This window comes from Manis javanica, chromosome 11 (genome assembly GCF_040802235.1).
Source record: "Manis javanica isolate MJ-LG chromosome 11, MJ_LKY, whole genome shotgun sequence".
Classification (NCBI taxonomy): Eukaryota; Metazoa; Chordata; class Mammalia; order Pholidota; family Manidae; genus Manis; species Manis javanica.
The window spans coordinates 19,461,942-19,480,000 of record NC_133166.1 but is presented as its reverse complement, the minus strand read 5'-3'; the positions used below and the strand labels follow the sequence as shown (position 1 = coordinate 19,480,000).

Sequence of the window (18,059 nt, the reverse complement as noted above, 5' to 3'; positions counted from 1 at the left end):
CTTTGTTTTGAAGTCTATTTTGTCTGATATTAGTACTGCAACCCCTGCTTTCTTCTCACTGTTGTTTGCCTGAAATATGTTTTTCCATCCCTTGACTTTTAGTCTATGCTTATCTTTGGGTTTAAGGTGAGTTTCTTGTAAGCAGCATATAGATGGGTCTTGCTTTTTTATCCATTCTATTACTCTATGTCTTTTGATTGGTGCATTAAGTCCATTTACATTTAGGGTGACTATTGAAAGATATGTACTTATTGCCATTGCAGGCTTTAGATTCGTGGTTACCAAAGGTTCAAGGTTAGCTTCTTTAGTATCTTACTGCCTAACTTAGCTCGCTTATTGAGCTGTTATATACACTGTCTGGAGAGTCTTTTCTTCTCTCCCTTCTTATTCCTCCTCCTCCATTCTTCATATGTTGTGTGTTTTGTTCTGTGCTCTTTTTAGGGGTGCTCCCATCTAGAGCAGTCCCTGTAGGATGCCCTGTAGAGGTGGTTTGTGGGAAGCAAATTCCCTCAGCTTTTGCTTGTCTGGGAATTGTTTGATCCCACCATCATATTTAAATGATAGTCGTGCTGGATACAGTATCCTTGGTTCAAGGCCCTTCTGTTTCATTGCATTAAGTATATCATGCCATTCTCTTCTGGCCTGTAGGGTTTCTGTTGAGAAGTCTGATGTTAGCCTGATTGGTTTTCCTTTATAGGTGACCTTTTTCTCTCTAGCTGCCTTTAAAACTCTTTCCTTGTCCTTGATCCTTGCCATTTTAATTATTATGTGTCTTGGTGTTGTCCTCCTTGGATCCTTTCTGTTGGGGGTTCTGTATAATTCCATGGTCTGTTCGATTATTTCCTCCCCCAGTTTGGGGAAGTTTTCAGCAATTATTTCTTCAAAGACACTTTCTATCCCTTTTCCTCTTTCTTCCTCTTCTGGTATCCCTATAATACGAATGTTTTTCCTTTTGTATTGGTCACTTATTTCTCTTAGTGTTGTTTCATTCCTGGAGATCCTTTTATCTCTCTCTATGTCAGCTTCTATACGTTCCTGTTCTCTGGCTTCTATTCCTTCAATGGCCTCTTGCATCTTATCCATTCTGCTTATAAATCCTTCCAGGGATTGTTTCACTTCTGTGATCTCTTTCCTGACATCTGTGATCTCCTTCCGGACTTCATCCCACTGCTCTTGCATTTTTCTCTGCATCTCATCCCATTGCTCTTGCATTTTTTTCTGCATCTCTGTCAGCATGTTCATGATTTTTATTTTGAATTCTTTTTCAGGAAGACTAGTTAGGTCTGTCTCCTTCTCAGGTGTTGTCTCTGTGATCTTTGTCTGCCTGTAGTTTTGCCTTTTCATGGTGATAGAGATAGTTTGCAGAGCTGGTACAAGTGACCGCTGGAAGAGCTTCCCTTCTTGTTGGTTTGTAGCCTTTTCCTGGGAGAATAGCGACCTCTAGTGGCTTGTGCTGGGCAGCTGTGCGCAGACAGGGCTTCTGCTTCCTGCCCAGTTGCTTTGGGGTTTATCTCCGCTGTTGCTGTGGGCTTGGCCTGGCTGGGGCTGTTCCTCCAAAATGGTGGAGCCCCGTTGGAGGGGGAGCAGCCAGGAGACTATTTATCTCCGTAAGGGGCCTCTGTGCTCCCTGCTGCCCAGGGGGTTAGAGTGCCCAGAGATCCCCAGATTCCCTGCTTCTGGTCTAAGTGACCTGTCCTGCCCCTTTAAGATTTCCAAAAAGCACTCTCCAAACCAAAACAACAGCAGCAACAATGAGAGAGGGAACAGAAACAAAGAGAAAAAAAAAAGGAAAAAAAAGGAAAAAACAAGCGATTTTTTTTTTTTTTTTTTTTTTTTTTTGTCCTCAGGTGCCGGTCCCAGGCACCCGCTCACTGGTCCTGCTGCCCTGTCTCCCTAGCACCAGGGTCCCTGTCCTTTCAAGGCTTCCAAAAAGCACCCACCCACCGGTCCCGCAGGGAAGGAACGCTCAATATTCTTTGTCCTCAGGCACTGGTCCCACGCACCCGCTCACCAGTCCCGCCGCCCTGCCTCCCTAGCACCGGGGTCCCTGTCCCTTCAAGGCTTCCAAAAAGCACTCGGCAAAAAGAGAGAAAAAAAAGGGGAAAAACGCGCGATTTCTTCCGTCCTCAGGTGCTGGTCTCAGGCACCCACCCACCGGTCCCACAGGGAAAAATGCGGGATATTCTTTGTCCTCAGGTGCCGGTCCCAGGCACCCGCTCACCAGTCCCGCCGCCCTGCCTCCCTAGCACCGGGGTCCCTGTCCCTTTTAGGCTTCCAAAAAGCACTCGCAGAAAAGAGAAAAAAAAAAAAGGGGAAAAACGCGCGATTTCCTCTGTCCTCAAGTGCCGGTCTCAGGCACCCGCCCACCGGTCCCGCAGGGAAAAACGGGGGATATTCTTTGTCCTCAGGCGCCGGTCCCAGCCACCCGCTCACCAGTCCCGCCACCGTGCCTCCCTAGCACTGGGGTCCCCGTCCCTTCAAGGCTTCCAAAAAGCGCTCGCCAAAAAGAGAAAAAAAAAAAAAGGGGAAAAACGCGCGACCTCCTCCGTCCTCAGGCACCGGTCTCAGGCACCCGCCCCCAGGTCTCGCAGGGAGAAACGCGGGATATTCTTTGTCCTCCGGCGCCGTTCTCAGGCACCTCCTCACCGGTCCCGCCACCCTGCCTCCCCAGCAACGGGGGCCCGTCCCTCTAAGGCTTCCAAAAAGCGCTCGCCAAAAAAAAAAAAAAAAAAAAACCGCTCCGGTTTCTCTCCACCCGCCGGGAGCCGGGGGGAGGGGCGCTCGGGTCCCGCCGGGCTGGGGCTTGTATCTTACCCCCTTCACAAGGCGCTGGGTTCTTGCAGGTGTGGATGTGGTCTGGATGTTGTCCTGTGTCCTGTGGTCTCTATTTTAGGAAGATTTTTCTTTGTTATATTTTCATAGCTCTATGTGTTTTTGGGAGGAGATTTCCACTGCTCTACTCACGCCGCCATCTTGGCTCCAGTCTGTACTGTGATTTTAATTATATTTCTTCATATACTGTTCTAATTGAGCACCTTTCCTAGTGTTTATTGCCATTTAGATGTTCTTTTTTTTTTTAAATTAAGTGCCTGTTTTGGAAAAACCTGTCAATTAATGCCAATTAAGAGTAAGCAAATTCTGTGCAAAAAATTTTGTGCAATATATTCAGTCTTACTTGATCTAATTGATAGTTTAAGTAGCCTTTTTTACGCTTTCTGTTTTTGACTATTCGGGGATGGGGGAACTGGTGGCCTGTTGAATTCCAGTTAAGTGAAATGTAATCATTTTTCTTATCTATGTCATATTTTTCTGGTCTCCCTTCCCTTTTCCTTATTTAAGGGACATTATAAAACCTTTTCTCAATGATCTCATATGTAGAAGTTATCTAATGTTTTCATGTCTGTAGGTGAGACACAGACCTGCTCCAGATATAACCAAATGTTTGACCTTAGGTGAGTCACCCTAGTATTAGTTTCTCCTTTGAAACATTGTAATAGTGCTGTTGACTCAAAGGCTTTTGAGTTTTGTGAAGGTTAAGTATAGTTGATCTGTATTGAACTACCTCATTGTTTGCTGTCATGTTTACTTATTTATGTCTCAGCCCTACTCAGGTATAGAGTGAGGTGATAGAGCAACAAGACCATGTTTGTGTGCAGTGAAGTCACCCCAGTTCCTTTTGCCCAGAGAATAGGGCACAGGTAGAGGGCAGAGTTCTCTCTCTGGCTTTGGGATCTAAATAAGGAAATTGTTGACAATCAACAATAAGGAAATTGTTCTAAATTCTGTCTTCTGTGATTTGGTGGGGAGAAAAAAATAAAAACCAACTAAACAAGAAAGAGCAAATGAGACAAATTATTTAGAGACCTAGGTTCAAATTCTAGTGCTGTTTTTGCTAGGAGACCTTAGACAAGACACTTAGCTACTGTGTTTATTGATTCTAAGATGCACATTTTTTCACAATTAAACATCTTAGAAATCCAGAGGCATATCAAAATCATTTTTTTTTCTTAATGGTACATGCAGCAATGATATATCATAATTGGTGGTATCTAGGATTTGATGAAATATGGTATTTTTGTCTTTTTAACTATTGAGGTTAACAAGTTGTCTTATTTACCTCATGTGGACTTGCTGTTAAGATGAACAGGGCTATTTTTTAAAACAGGTTAGATGCTTCTGCTATCTAATGCTAGGATAGGCATTCAACTATGTCCTTTTCATGTATTACCTGATTTTGTCTTGTATCCATCACTAGTAAGTGTTAAAATGGCAGCTATTACTATAATTAGTTATTATTCTGTTTAAGCTTTCTAAAAACCCTGTAAGTTGACAGTTGTTCCAGTTTGTATAGCTGAATATTCTAAGACACAGAGGGGACTATGTAATTAGCAGTGTAGCTTAATTATAGCACTTGCTTCTCTATCACACTGCCTCTCAGTTCCCTTCATTTGACAGAGCAAAGGCTGAAGTGAAGTGATTCTTCACAAGCCTGTGACTGGTTGTTTGTCTGCTGCTGTTCCTGAGTCTGTCTACCTTTCTAGTGACCACTTACTTCAGTGTCTGCATAGCTGAGTGGTCAGTCAGTGATTGGTCAGAGTTTGTGCTCAAATATTTAAGTAAAACTCTACCCCACGTAGCAGGGCTTCTAAAACAATTACAGTGTGATAGATCCCAGGAGTCAGTTACAAATGGAATTCTATTGACCTTAGGTTGAAATTCTTGGATGATTGGAATTTGGTTTTTATATGATCCAGTATAAAAAACTGATTGCATGAATGTGCTTACTATGTTGCCATCCTTTGTTTTTATTGATAGTCTTTCAGTATCCTCAAACGGCCATATCCATTAACTGGACATTCACCACTCATTCAGCAAATATTTATTGAATCAATACCAGGTACTTTTCGAGCTTTGGAGATCTTGCAGTAAACAAGTCAGGCAATATTCCTGTCTATCAGAACTTTTATTTTAGTGGAAGGAAATTAGACAATAGAAATACCAACATGTAAGTGAAAAAGACATATCAGACATAAGTGCTGTGAAACTGAAAGTGATGTCTTCTCTCCAGAAACCTCAACAACCAAATCCACAGAAATGCACACATCGGTATACCCCCTTCAACAGAAACAAGGACTAGCCTACTCCCTTCGGGCTTCTGACAGGAAAATAGCTGCCCCAAAGCCAAGAGCAGTTTGTTACCCTTGTATGAGGATGCTTTGATTTACTGATTTATATAATATGAAAATTATTAATTTAAGATTGATTATATTTACATTCAGCAATGAAAGCCTTAATGTTTAATATAGGTGAAATAAATGAGAGTGAGTGATTGATGCATTGTAGTTCATTTACATTGATGTCATTAAAGCTCCGTAACATTTTGACTTTTCAAAGTGTTTTAACTATCTGAATGATTCTGTTAATGAACAGATAAAGCTGGGCTTAAACTTTTCAATGGCCTTACCTCTTGTACAGAGTAAATAAAGGACTGCTTCCTTGGCAAGGCATAAAAAAATCCTTCGGTTTGTCCCTTGTTTGCCTCTGCAGCTCTGTGTCCTGCTTCTCTTGTGTTGTATTCCAGCAGTTGTCTTAGTTCCTTGACCACACCTTGCTATACCACACCTCTGAGCCCTTGTTTATTGTGGTGCCTTTGCCCAGAACTCTTTATTTTAAACCTGGTGAAATCCTATTTGTCCTTTAAAAACCAGTTTCACAGCCTCTGTGATGACTTTCCCCCTTTCCTTCAAAGTTTACTCCTGCTTTCTGTGCCACTGTGGAACCTTTTTAAGTGTTGAATAAACAAATGAATTACTATATGAAGCCATATTAATGAGAGATTAAAATATATGCTCCTTCTAATGTCCCTGATAAATAATCAGAGAAGTTCAGAAATACAGGCATATTTTGTCTTACTGTGCTTTGGTTTTATTGTGCTTCTTGGATATTGTGTTTTTACACATTGAAGGTGTGTGTCCAGCAAGTCTTCTCTTCCAACAGCATTTGCTCACTTTGTGTCTCAGGTCACATTCTGGTAGTTCTTGTGGTATTTCAAACTTTTTCATTATTATTATATTTGTTACAGTAATTTGTGACCAGTCATCTTTGATGTTACTATTGTAACTGTTTGGGGGGGGGGGTACCATGAATGGATAAGGTGGTGAACTTAATTGAAAAGTGTTGTTTGTGTTCTGACTGTACGAGCAACTGGCTGTTGCCTCATCTCTCTCTTTTTCCTTGGGCCTCCCTATTCCCTGAGATAAAATAATATTGAAATTAGGTCAATTAATAATCCTAAAATGCCTCTAAGTGTTCAAGTAACATGAAGAGTTACATTTCTCTCACTTTAAATCAAAAGCTAGAAATGATTAAGCTTAGTGAGGAAGGCATGTCGAAAGCCGATATAGGCTAAAAGCTGGGCCTCTTGAGCCACATACTTAGCCAAGTTGTGAATGCAAAGGAAAAGTGCTTGAAAGAAATAAAAAATGCTATTCCAGTGACCACATGAATTATAAGAAAGCGAAATAGTCTTATTGCTGATACAGAAAAAGTTTTAGTGGTCTGGACAGACAACCAAACCAGCCACAGCATTTCCGTAATTTAAGGCCTAATCCAGAGCAAGCCCTCTCTCTTCACTTCCATGCAGGCTGAGAGAGGTGAGGAAGCTGCTGAAGAAAAGTTAGAAGCTAGTGAACTTTGGTTCATGAGGTTTAAGAAAAGAAGCCGTCTCCATAACAGCACAGTGCCAAGTGAAGCAGCAAGTGCTGATGTAGAAGCTGTAGCAAGTTATCCAGAAGCTCTAGCAAAGATGATTTATGAAGGGAGCTGCACTAAACCACAGATTTTCAATGAACATGAAAACGGCCTTCTGTTAGAAGAAATTGCCATGTAGAACTTTCCTAGCTAGAGAGAAGTCAGTGCCTGGATTCAAAGCTTCAAGGACAGGCTGACTCTCTTGTTGGGGGCTAATGCAGCTGGCAACTTTAAGTTGAAACCAGTGCTCATTTACTATTCTGGAAGTCCTGGAGTCCTTAAGAATTATGTGTAGCCTACTTCGCTTGTGCTCTGTGAATGGAAAAACAAAGCCTGAGTGATAGCACATCTGTTTACAGCATGGTTTCCTGAATATTTTAAGCTCACTTTTGAGACCAGTGCTCAGAGAAAAATATTTCCTTTCAAAATATTACTGTTCATTGACAATGCATCTGGTCACCCAAGAGCTCTGATGAAGATGTACGAGATTAATGTTGTTTTTATGCCTGCCAACATAGCATACATTCTGCAGCCATGGGTCAAGGGGTAATTTCTTACAAAGTCTTATTATTTAAGAAATACATTTCATAAGGCTGATGTAGTGATTTCTTTGATGGATCTGGGCAACATAAATTGAAAGCCTCCTGGAAAGAATTCAGTATTGTTGATGCCATTAAGAACATTCATGATTCATGGGAAGAGGTCAAATGTCAATAACAGGACTTTGGAAGAAGTTGATTCCAGACTTCATGAGTGACTTTTAGGGGCTTAAGACTACAGTGGAGGAAGTAACTACAGATATAGTAGAAATAGTAGGAGAACTAGAATTAGGAGTAGAGACTGATGATGTGATTGAATAGCTGCGAACTCATGATAAAACTTGAATGGATGAGGAGCTGCTTCTTAGGGATGAGCAAAGTGGTTTCTTGAGTTGGAATCTTCTCCTGGTGAAGATGCTGTGAAGATTATTAAAATGACAACAGAGGATTTAGAGTATCACATAAACTCAGTTGATAAAGCAGCAGCAGGGTTTTGGAGGATTGACTCCTATTTTGAAAGAAGTTCTACTGTGGATAAAATGCTATCAAATAGCCTCACATGTTACAGAGAAATCGTTCATGAGAGGAAGAGTCAACCGATGCAGCAAACTTCACTGTTGCCTTTATTGTAAGAAATTGCAACCACCACCCTGATCAGTCAGGAGCCATCAATATTGAAGCAGGACCCTCCACCAGCAAAAAGATGATAACTCGGTGAAAACTCAGATGATGATTAGCAATTTTTTTTGCAATGAAGTATTTTTAATTAAGGCATGTACATTGTTTTTTACACATAATCCTCTTGCATACTTAATAGACTATGGTATGGTATAAACATTACTATTTTTTTTATGTCATGCTTATTTAAATTATTAAAGTACCGTTGAAATACAATCTTATATTGGTTTTAAATACACAACACAGTGGTTCAGCAGTTACCTATATTATCAATCCTCACCCCCCCTGTGTGGTCACTGTCCATCAATGTAGTTAAGATGTTCCAGAATCATTAACTGTATTCTCCGTGCTGTGCTGTTATCCCCCATGACCATCCTGTATTTTGATTGCAAATTATTGTGCCCTTAATCCCCTTTCCCTTTGCCCCCACACTCCCCAACCCCTCCCCCTTGGTAACCACTTGTCCCTTCTTGGTGTCTATGAGTCCACTGCTGTTTTGTTCCTTCTGTTTTGCCTTAAACATAACTTTTTTTAAAAAAACATAACTTTTATATGCATTAGGAAACCAAAAAATTCATTTGACCAATTTTATTGTAGTATTTGCTTTATTGTGGTGGTCGGAAACTGAACCTGCGAAATCTCAAAGGTGTGCCTCTGCTATTATCACCTCCATTGTGTTAGTTGGAACATCTTCTTGGTTCATTTAAGTTTGAAATTTAATATATTTATGAGGTCTTTTGGTTTTTAAAAATTGATTTATAACCTAATTGAAATAACTAAACAAATTGAATCTTCCTAAAGCACGTTTTCATTTCCATCAACAGAATCCAACATGGCGGAGTCTTGATTTTGGAATAATGCCGGATCGTCTTGATACATCTGTGTCTTGTTTTGTGGTAAAGATATGGGGTGGAAAGGAGGACATCTACCAGCTGTTGATTGAATGGAAAGTGTGTTTGGATGGGCTGAAATACTTGGGTCAGCAGGTAATTTTTAGACTATAGTTTTGAGTAATTGTCTTCTTTAAACTAACCTAATTTTGCTGTTGATTCTTCTAAGTCTGTATTTCCTATTATAAAAAGAGACCTTTTATGATTGTTTACTTAATTCTAGAAATTTGATGTTGCCAAGTATAAAAAATAATTTTTAACTGAGGAAACATGAAGCAGCATACTAAGCTGCTATTTTAAGAGGATTTTTTTTGTAGGAAAGGATGTGATCTCTGATAACATTCTGCTGCCTCTGTTTTGGTGGATTTTACCTCTAGAATCTGAAAATTAATTTGCAAATAAGAAACATACTAAAAACACTTCTCCTATAACCAGTACAGTTGGAATACAGTACACCAGGAATAAGAAGAGCTATTGTTTATTGAGCACAGGGATAACAAATGCCTGGCTTATATACTGTTACCCATTCCCCATGAGTGATGTAGCTGTTGGATGGTATGCTTTTCCAGCTGAGCTCGAATGTTGCTCTGTAACCCCTTCTAAGACAGTGTTACAGGATGCAGCTAGCAATATATTAGAAATGCATATGAAATGAAACTATTTGTCATCCCCAGACATAGACTCTTAAAATTAATGTTTATAGCAATCTTGTGAAAGTTGATATTATTGCCCTTATTTTCCAAATGGGAAGGTGACCCTCAGATAGTTTAAGAAACTCAAGATCACATTGGTCGGTGGATTTAAATCCAGGCCTGGTGATTAAAAATTCATTCTTTGTGCTGTGCCACACTAGTATTTGCATGCAGTACTTGGTAACCACCCACTCTACCTTGGAGTAAATACTGTTTCTATTTTGTGGTACCTATGGAACTACTTTTAATGGTAATTTAAAATGTTGTCCACATATACAAATATTCTTAATGTTTCTTAATATATATATTATATATATATATATATATAATACATAGTTTAATGTATACTCTCTGGTATGTTTCTTTTAAAGAAATAATTTAATTCTACATATTTTTTTCAGATTAGAATCTCTGCCCTCATTTTGTTTACCATACTTCAGTTTGGGTCCTTCTATAGTGACCAGAACAATGCATGTAACAGATATTTTCCTTAACTAAATTTTACCTGGTACAGGTTCTTAGTTTTTTTTGTTTTTTGTTTTTGTGTTTTTTCCTCTGTTTGGGGGCTGGTCTTAATTATGCTTGTAACATAATGCCTTTTGGGTTAGGGCCTTTCACCTTTCTTTCAGCACCAGATACTTGTTGACTTTATGCTGGCCAACCAGAGCCGTGCACTGAGGCACATACCCTTTCTGTCTTTGTGGATAGACTATGACATTAAACACTTAATTTATTTTTCTTCTGAAAGTATATCTACATTTGTGAAGGATGGTGCTTAGCATTAGTGTTGCAGGACTGTTGTCTTGTAGGACAGTTTTTGGCCAGAAAAGATGGCCTTCATCATGCTTTTCAACTCACACTCCTTAGGTGGTGGTCTTCTTGAAATTCTCAACTTAGACATTAGGGAATATCTAACATTCCCTAATTTCAGAAAGTCAATAGTCATGTGTTTTACAAAGCTGGTTAGGCCTGTGTGATGGAGGACAAAAGAAAGAGAAAACATGTTTTTTAAGCCGATTAGAAATTAGAATGAGTTTTGACTCATTTGTAAAAAGTCAAAACTCACCTATGAAATGGGTGTAACATACTAATAGAAAAATCAGATAAAATAGAATTATGAGTTTTTAGAGGAAAGCAAGATAACATGTATTGGGATAAAGTCAGAATCGCTGAATTGATCATCTGCTTCTACAGAGCATTGTTCTGAATGTTAAGGATCCAGAGATACTTAGACTTGGTAAACAGGTGATTAATGAATAGCTGCATGAAGAGCTATGGGAGTACATGGAAGAGATATTTAGTCAAGTCTGGATAGTCAGGAGGGCTGATTTTTGCATGATTCTCTTTTTAACAAGTCAGGTTTATTGAGGTACAATTTATATAAAAAAAGTCACCTTTTTAAAGCGTAGAGTTCAGCGACTTTGACAAATGTATAAGGTCTAGTAACTACCACAGTGAATAATGCTGCTATGAATAATTTAAATGTAAGTCTTTGTTTTGAAATGTTGTCATTTCTCTTGAGTAAAAATGTCTGGGAGTGTAATTTCTGAGTCTAGTGGTAAGTGCATGTTGAAATTTATAAGAAACTGCTTTACTATTTTCCATTCTGATGGGCTTGAAGTGATATTTTGTGATTTTAATTTGAAGTTCCTTAGTGATGAAATGATGTTGAGCATTAAAAATTGTCATCTTTCTTTTTCTCTCTTCCTCTCTATTTATTCTTTTGGTGAAATGTTTGTTCAGATCTTTTGCCCATTTTTAATTTGTTTGTTTGAATCCTCTATAGAATTGTAAAATTCTTTATGTATTCTGGATATGAGTCAGTTCTTTGTAAGATGCATATCCTCAAAATGTTTCCTGCTAGTCTGTGACTTGTCTTTTCATATTTTAAGATGTTATTGAAAGAATGAAAGTTTATAAATGTTGGTGAAGTCCACTACGTATCAGCTTTTACTTTATGTTTCATGGTTTTTGTGTCTTACCTAAAAACATCTTTGTCTCGCCCAAGGTCACAAAGATTTTCTCCTCTGTTCTTCTACCAGTTTTATGGTTTTTATAGTTTTAGGTTTACATTTATGTATATGATACATTTTGAATTAACTTTTTTATGTAAGTTGCAAAGTTCATTGTTTTGCAGCTGGATGAACATTTCTTACTATACTCTTTGTTGTAAAGGCTATTAATTCTCTAATTACCTGAGTCAGTTGTTTAAAATCATTTCTGTGGGTCTACCTCTGGACTCTATTCGATTTCATTGTTCCACATGCTGTTCTTCTGCCATCACATTATCTTAATTACCATTGTTTTATATATCTTGAATTCAGGTAAAATTAATCCCCTAATTTCATTTTTTTTTCAAAATTGTTTCAGCTATTCTAGATCTTTTGCCTTTACATATATACTTCAGAATTAGTTTGTCAGTTTCACAGAAGTCTAAGAAAATTTGGGGAGAATTGACATCTTAACAGTATTGAGTGTTTCAATCCATATAGCTATTGGTAGAAATCTTCTTTGATGTCACTCAAGTTTTTTGTTTTTATTATACATACTTGTACATATTTTGTTAGATTTGTACATGTAGATTGCTTGTATGCTAATTTAAATGGTTTTCTTTTTTAAAATATTACTATTTCCAATTTTCGTTGCTAGTATATAGAAACATTTCTCTATTGAGTTTGTATTCTGTGACTTTGCCAAACTTACTTATTAGAGCTAGTAGTTTTTTGTAGATTCCTTTTGTAGATTGCTACATAGGCATTCGTGTTGTTTATGAATACAGATGGTTTAATTTCTTCCTTTCTAATGTGTATATCTTTTTCTTATTTCACTGGTTAAGACAGTACAATGTTGAATAGAAGTGAGTAGAGTGGACATCCTTGTGTTGGCAAGGCTGAGTAAAAGCATTCAGTCTTTCATTATTAAGTACAATATTAGCTGTAAATTATATACACCCTTTATCAGGTTAAGGAAATTTCCTTTCATTCATTGTGGATTAGATTCTCTAATACTTGTTCAGGCTCCTTTCATCTATGTCCATAAAGGATATTGGTCTGTACAACTCTTGCAATGCCCTTGTCTGGTTTAGTATCAGAGTAATGCTGGTAAAATGGATTGGGAAGTGTTTACTCTTCTGTTTTCTGGAGGAATTTGTCTAGAGTTGTTATTATTTATTTCACAAATGTTTGCCAGAATTCTTCAGTGATGCCATCTGGGTGTTAAAATTTCTCTGTGGGAAAGTTTAAAAGTATGACTTCTATTACCTTATTAGATACAGGGCTATTTAGGTTATCTATAGCTTCTTAAGTGAACTTCGATAGTTTGTCTTCCAAAGAATTTGTCAGTTCCATTTATGACTTCAACTTTATTGGTATAAAATTTTCTGCACTATTACCATATCCTTTTAATGTATAGAGGATATATAATGATTCTTTCTTCTTTCATTCTTGCTATTGGTAATTTCTGTCTTTTTTCTCTTGATCACTCTCACTAGAAATTTATCAGTTTTATTAGCTTTTCAAAGAACTAGTGTTTGGTTTCATTGATTATCTTTATTGTTAATGTTTTTAATTTTAATGGTTTTTGCTTTTATCTTTGTTATTTTCTTCCTTTTGCTGGCTTTAGGTTTGATTTGCTCTTCTGTGCTAGTTTCTTAAGGTAGGATCCTGGGTTACTGATTTGAGGCTTCGCTTTTCTAAAATAAGCATTTAATAAGGATTCCTCTAAGCTTTAGCTGTGATCCACAAATTTTGATACTGTATTTTCATATTTATTCAATTCAAAATATATTCTAATTTCCCTTTTATTTCTTCTTGACCTAAGGATTATTTAGAGGTAGCTGTATTAGAGGTAGTTAATTTATATATATATATATGTATTTTTTATTAAGCTATCATTGATACACACTCTTATGAAGGTTTCACATGAAAAAACAATGTGGTTACTACATTCACCCTTATTATCGAGTTCCCCCCATACCCCATTGCAGTCACTGTCCATCAGTGTAGTAAGATCTCAGAGTCATTACTTGTCTTCTCTGTGCTAGACTGTCTTCTCCATGACCCCACACACACCATGTGCGAGGTAGTTCATTTTCAAACATGGATTTTCCAGATAGCCTTCTTTTATTTATTTCTACTTTAATTCTGTTGTATTTAGAGAAAATGGTTCATATGATTTCTATTCTTTTAACTTTTTTGAGATTTTTTTGGGCTAGGATATAGGGTCTGTCTTGGTGAATATTTCATGTACATGTAATATGTATGTGCTGTTATTGAATGGAATGTTTTATAAATTTCAATTAGGTTAAATTGATTGATAATCTCAGAGTGAAATTTGAATGATACGTTGGAATTAGCCAGAGAAGAAAAGATGGGAATAGGCATAGAAATATGATATAACAGGGCATAATCTAATCCATTAATTTTTAGTTGATGGAACTGGGGTCCAGAGTGATGATGTAACTTGTCCAAAGTCATATCTTTGTGTCAAAGCCACAAATGCAACCCAATTTCCTGAATAGACTTTAGAGGTAATAGAGCTAATCAGACGTATTTCTCAGAAGTAATGGACTAAGCTGGTCTTGACTTGGATTTTGATAAGAGGCAGAGGAGTTTGAAAATAGCTCTATTCAAGGTACAAATTTGGAGATTTTGTTGATACTATTTACATGGACCATATATGTAATGGCAGAAATTCTTGTGCGTAGTTCAAGTGGTTATAACTTTGTATTAATAATAAATGCAATTGTATACCCTTTCAATGTTTGGGTATATTTTTATGTTTACACAGTCATTTTGCATATGTAAAGTGACCTGGGGCCTTTTGATAATCATGTGAGCAAGTATTGTTATTTTCCTCAGTATTTAAGTTAGAAAATGGAAGCTTGGGGAGATTATTTGTGAAAGGTTGCACAGCGATTGGTGAATTTAGTCTCTTGTTTGTTCATTGCTCGGATTATATTTATTATTCATTTTGCTAACTCTAATCATCTGTTTTAAAAAGTGTTTCTTTTTTCATAAAGGGATCAAAATACAGGGTTGTGGTTAGATTAATAGAGCTCTATGTTCTGTAGTCTCAATATTAAGATTCTAGCAGAATTGTTGGGCATTAATCTATAATTCGAGTAAAGGATAGTATATATCCACACTTATTAGCATAATTTTAACAGTTCTGTTAGATACATAGTAGTGTGGAATGTCATGTAGCCTGTTTTGTTAAGTATGTGTTCTTTTTGTTTATTAGTCAGGAACAAAGAGAATCTTTCTGAGCTTTATGATTGCCTGATTTTGATATATTATTGGATTTTTATCCCACCAATATTGTTTGTGTCTAACTTCCAAAAGTACTTTCATATTCAATTACCTCATTTCATGTTTGACACCCCTATCAGGTAGAACAAGGAATGTTTTCTGCTTTTGGCTGATGAGGGAATGAAAGCACAAACCCTTGACATAGATTACTACATGTTGGGTGGGAGTACTATGCACCAGGGCTATAAAGATAAACAAGTCAGAGTTTCTTATGAAACAGTTGAAGTTGGAATTAGAACCTAGATCACTTGATTTTTTGTTTTTTAGTCCAGTATCTTTTCATGTACTAAAACTGTGTTGTCCATTATTTTTTCAACAAACTAATGCTTATTTTCATGAAGCTTATGCTTTGGGAATTTTACCTTCATGTTAGATTTGCTCCTGCCCATAGTCCCACTGACCCCAGTTTCTTTAATGGTAAATATTTTTTCGATTTTGAAAGTAATGCATGTTCTTTGTGGATAATTTAAAATATTTTGAAAAGCACAGAGAACAGAATAAAAAATTCTGTGTAAACAACCATTGTTAACATTCTGATGCATATGATTTTAATCTTTTTTCCTCCTAGGTATATATGTCTATGAAATATTTTATGTTTGTAAAATTTCAAATCCCTTCTGATCTACAAATTGATTTTATATCATATCATTTTCTCTTTTGTCTTATAAAATGAAATACTTGAAGATTAATACATAGTTTTCATTAATGCATTTATTATTGCAGACACATATTTTGGTATTATATTTGGTTAGTAAATGATGTAGTTAAACAGGGAACTTATGATTAATTTTGCCTAGGTAATAGAGGTAGGAGATAGAGAAGTAAGATAAATGTTCACAGGCATTTTCTGCTGCTGGCTTTGGCTAGCCTGTCTCTAGCTAGAGAAGTTCAAGTATTCTTTTCTGGTAACCCTTCTTGGTTTTCTCCCACTTGAACCCTTAGTCTTTCACCGCAGATGCAATCAAAAAATTTTTTAGCTGTAACTCTTTCTGATCAAGTAACTAAATCTGTTTTTATGTTTTACAGTTGGATACTTGATGCTATTTTGAGTTATTTTTTATCTCAGTTCTTTAATTTTTAAAGTTTTAATACTTCCAGCTCTTAGGTGAGATTTAATTTGAGATGGCACCGACTGAAGCTCAAACAGGTCTCCTTTGGAGGAGAGTGGTATGCAGACAGTAGTTAAGTAGACAGTTGAAGACTTTAGGGATTCATATTACTATCTTTGAACTGTCTTGTTGAAAATAGAAAATGATGTTAATCTTTTATGTTTTTTCTAGGATTTCATATTTTTTAAAGCGCTCTTACAGATTGGATTGTGGGGTTTTTTTGAGCTCAGAAAATGTATAGTGTATCTTTGAATTCCCTGTATTTCAAGAACAGTCTTTCCATAACAACCTCAAAAAAGTGTTTGTGGAAAGTATATGTGAGTTATGGTGGCTGTAATCTCATGGGATGGTTTTATGAGGCCTTTAACTAAAGCAGGAAACTCTCAATTGATTACCTCGTTTTATGCTAAGTGATTTGTTTGCTGCTAGCTTGTTAGGTTCGCCGGCCTATTTCTCAGCTTTGAGGTAGATCCTATTGTAACTGCTATTCTCTGCTCGTATTAGAACTTCATTGGAATGAGAAGAACTGATAGAGTGTTTTTCCTCCTCTCTTAGATTCATGCCCGCAACCAAAATGAAATAATTTTTGGGCTGAATGATGGCTACTATGGTGCTCCATTTGAACATAAGGTAAGAGGATTTTTCTAATGCAGCGAGCTCTGTTTAGTGTAGGTGTACCTTGATGAATAGAGTAAAAAGTGCTATGTAAATAAAATCATTTTTTAAATATCACTAAGGTTCGTTCTTTAGTGTTCTTTAGGGTGTATACTTTTTAAAGTGAAAACTTGTTTTGTAACCACTCCAATTCATCTTTCTAAAGCAAGATTATATTAATTTTCCTAAAAGAACATCTGAACTGCTGTTTTCTCTTATTCTGCATAATTCTTTGGGTGTCAAGAAAGAATGGTGAATTTTGATTAAATGCAGTATACTTTTATTGTTTCAGATATCTTTTACAACTCTCAGTCAGTTTAAGAAACTATGAGTCAAGTTATATTATAGTCAGAGCTGTTTTTATTTCTAAAGGTGATTAGAGAAAGGAGAGGGAAGAGAATTTATATTTACCAAGTACCTACTCTCTCTGGTTACTATGCCAGATCATTCCTGTCCTTTTTCTTCTTTTTTGCCTTTTTTTTTTGAACTTTTTTTTATTGAGGTACAATTGACATATTGAACCCACTTAATACTAGCCACAAACCAGGGAAGTGAGTTTTCTACATTATCTACTCTTGATGATCATGTTGCTTCATAATTTTTGTTTGTCTGAAATACTGTTTCTAGAATGCTTCATTCATTCAACAACTATGTACTGAGCACCTGCTGTATATCAGCCAATGTGCTCTTAAGTGCTAAGGGTACAGTGGTGAGCAACTGGATATTTTCCTGCTGTTATGGAATGTATGGAAGAGACAAACACTAATAAAGTAACCTAATCTAACAGATAAATATATAAACACAAATGGTGGTAAGTGCTATAGAAGCATGTAATGAGGACCTTACCTACTCTAGGGGCTTAGGAATACCTTTTTGGGGACTTGAGTTTTAAAATTACAATCTAGAAGATGAATGGATGTGAATTAAGTAAAAGGAGTGAGGGCTGAAGAGAGAGAGCATTCCAGGTAGAGACGGGTAATGTGTTGGGAGGCCATGAAGTAGAAGGGCACATGGTGAGTTTTAGGGACTGAAGGAATGTCAGAGTGACAAGGGAGAATAATACCAGATGAAGCTGGAGAGGTAAGCAGGGACCACATTATACAGAGCCTTTTTTTTTTTTTTTTTCCAGTACAAGTAATTTATTTGGGGTGGAATTCTAGGAAGGACATTGAAGGGGTAGAAAAATGAGATATAAAGGGGGTAAAACCAATAAATTGTGAGTTAATGAATTGTGGGTGACTTGGGTTTAATACTTCTGGGGACATTCTAAGAAAATGGACGGAACACACCTGAGAATGGTTGCTCTGAGGGAACAGAAAACTAAACTCTTCATCCACGTACCTCCATCCCTCACTGGTTGAGGGCTGCTTCGGAAGCACTGGTTCCCGGCCTGCTCCACTCTTTAGAGTGGAAGGGAGCATGGCTGATTTTAGTCCTG

The 18,059-nt window shown here is 37.0% G+C and overlaps 1 protein-coding gene across 2 annotated transcripts in view; it reads left to right on the top strand.

Moving 5' to 3' along the window:
• Positions 1 to 18,059, top strand: part of UVRAG (UV radiation resistance associated) — a 328,593-nt gene that overhangs the window by 61,873 nt on the left and 248,661 nt on the right. For both annotated transcript variants that reach the window (XM_073215998.1, XM_073215999.1), the window contains exons 4-5: positions 8,792 to 8,953; positions 16,523 to 16,597. In XM_073215998.1, coding sequence (XP_073072099.1) covers positions 8,792 to 8,953; positions 16,523 to 16,597 — 237 coding nt within the window. The remainder of the gene's footprint in view (positions 1 to 8,791; positions 8,954 to 16,522; positions 16,598 to 18,059) is intronic.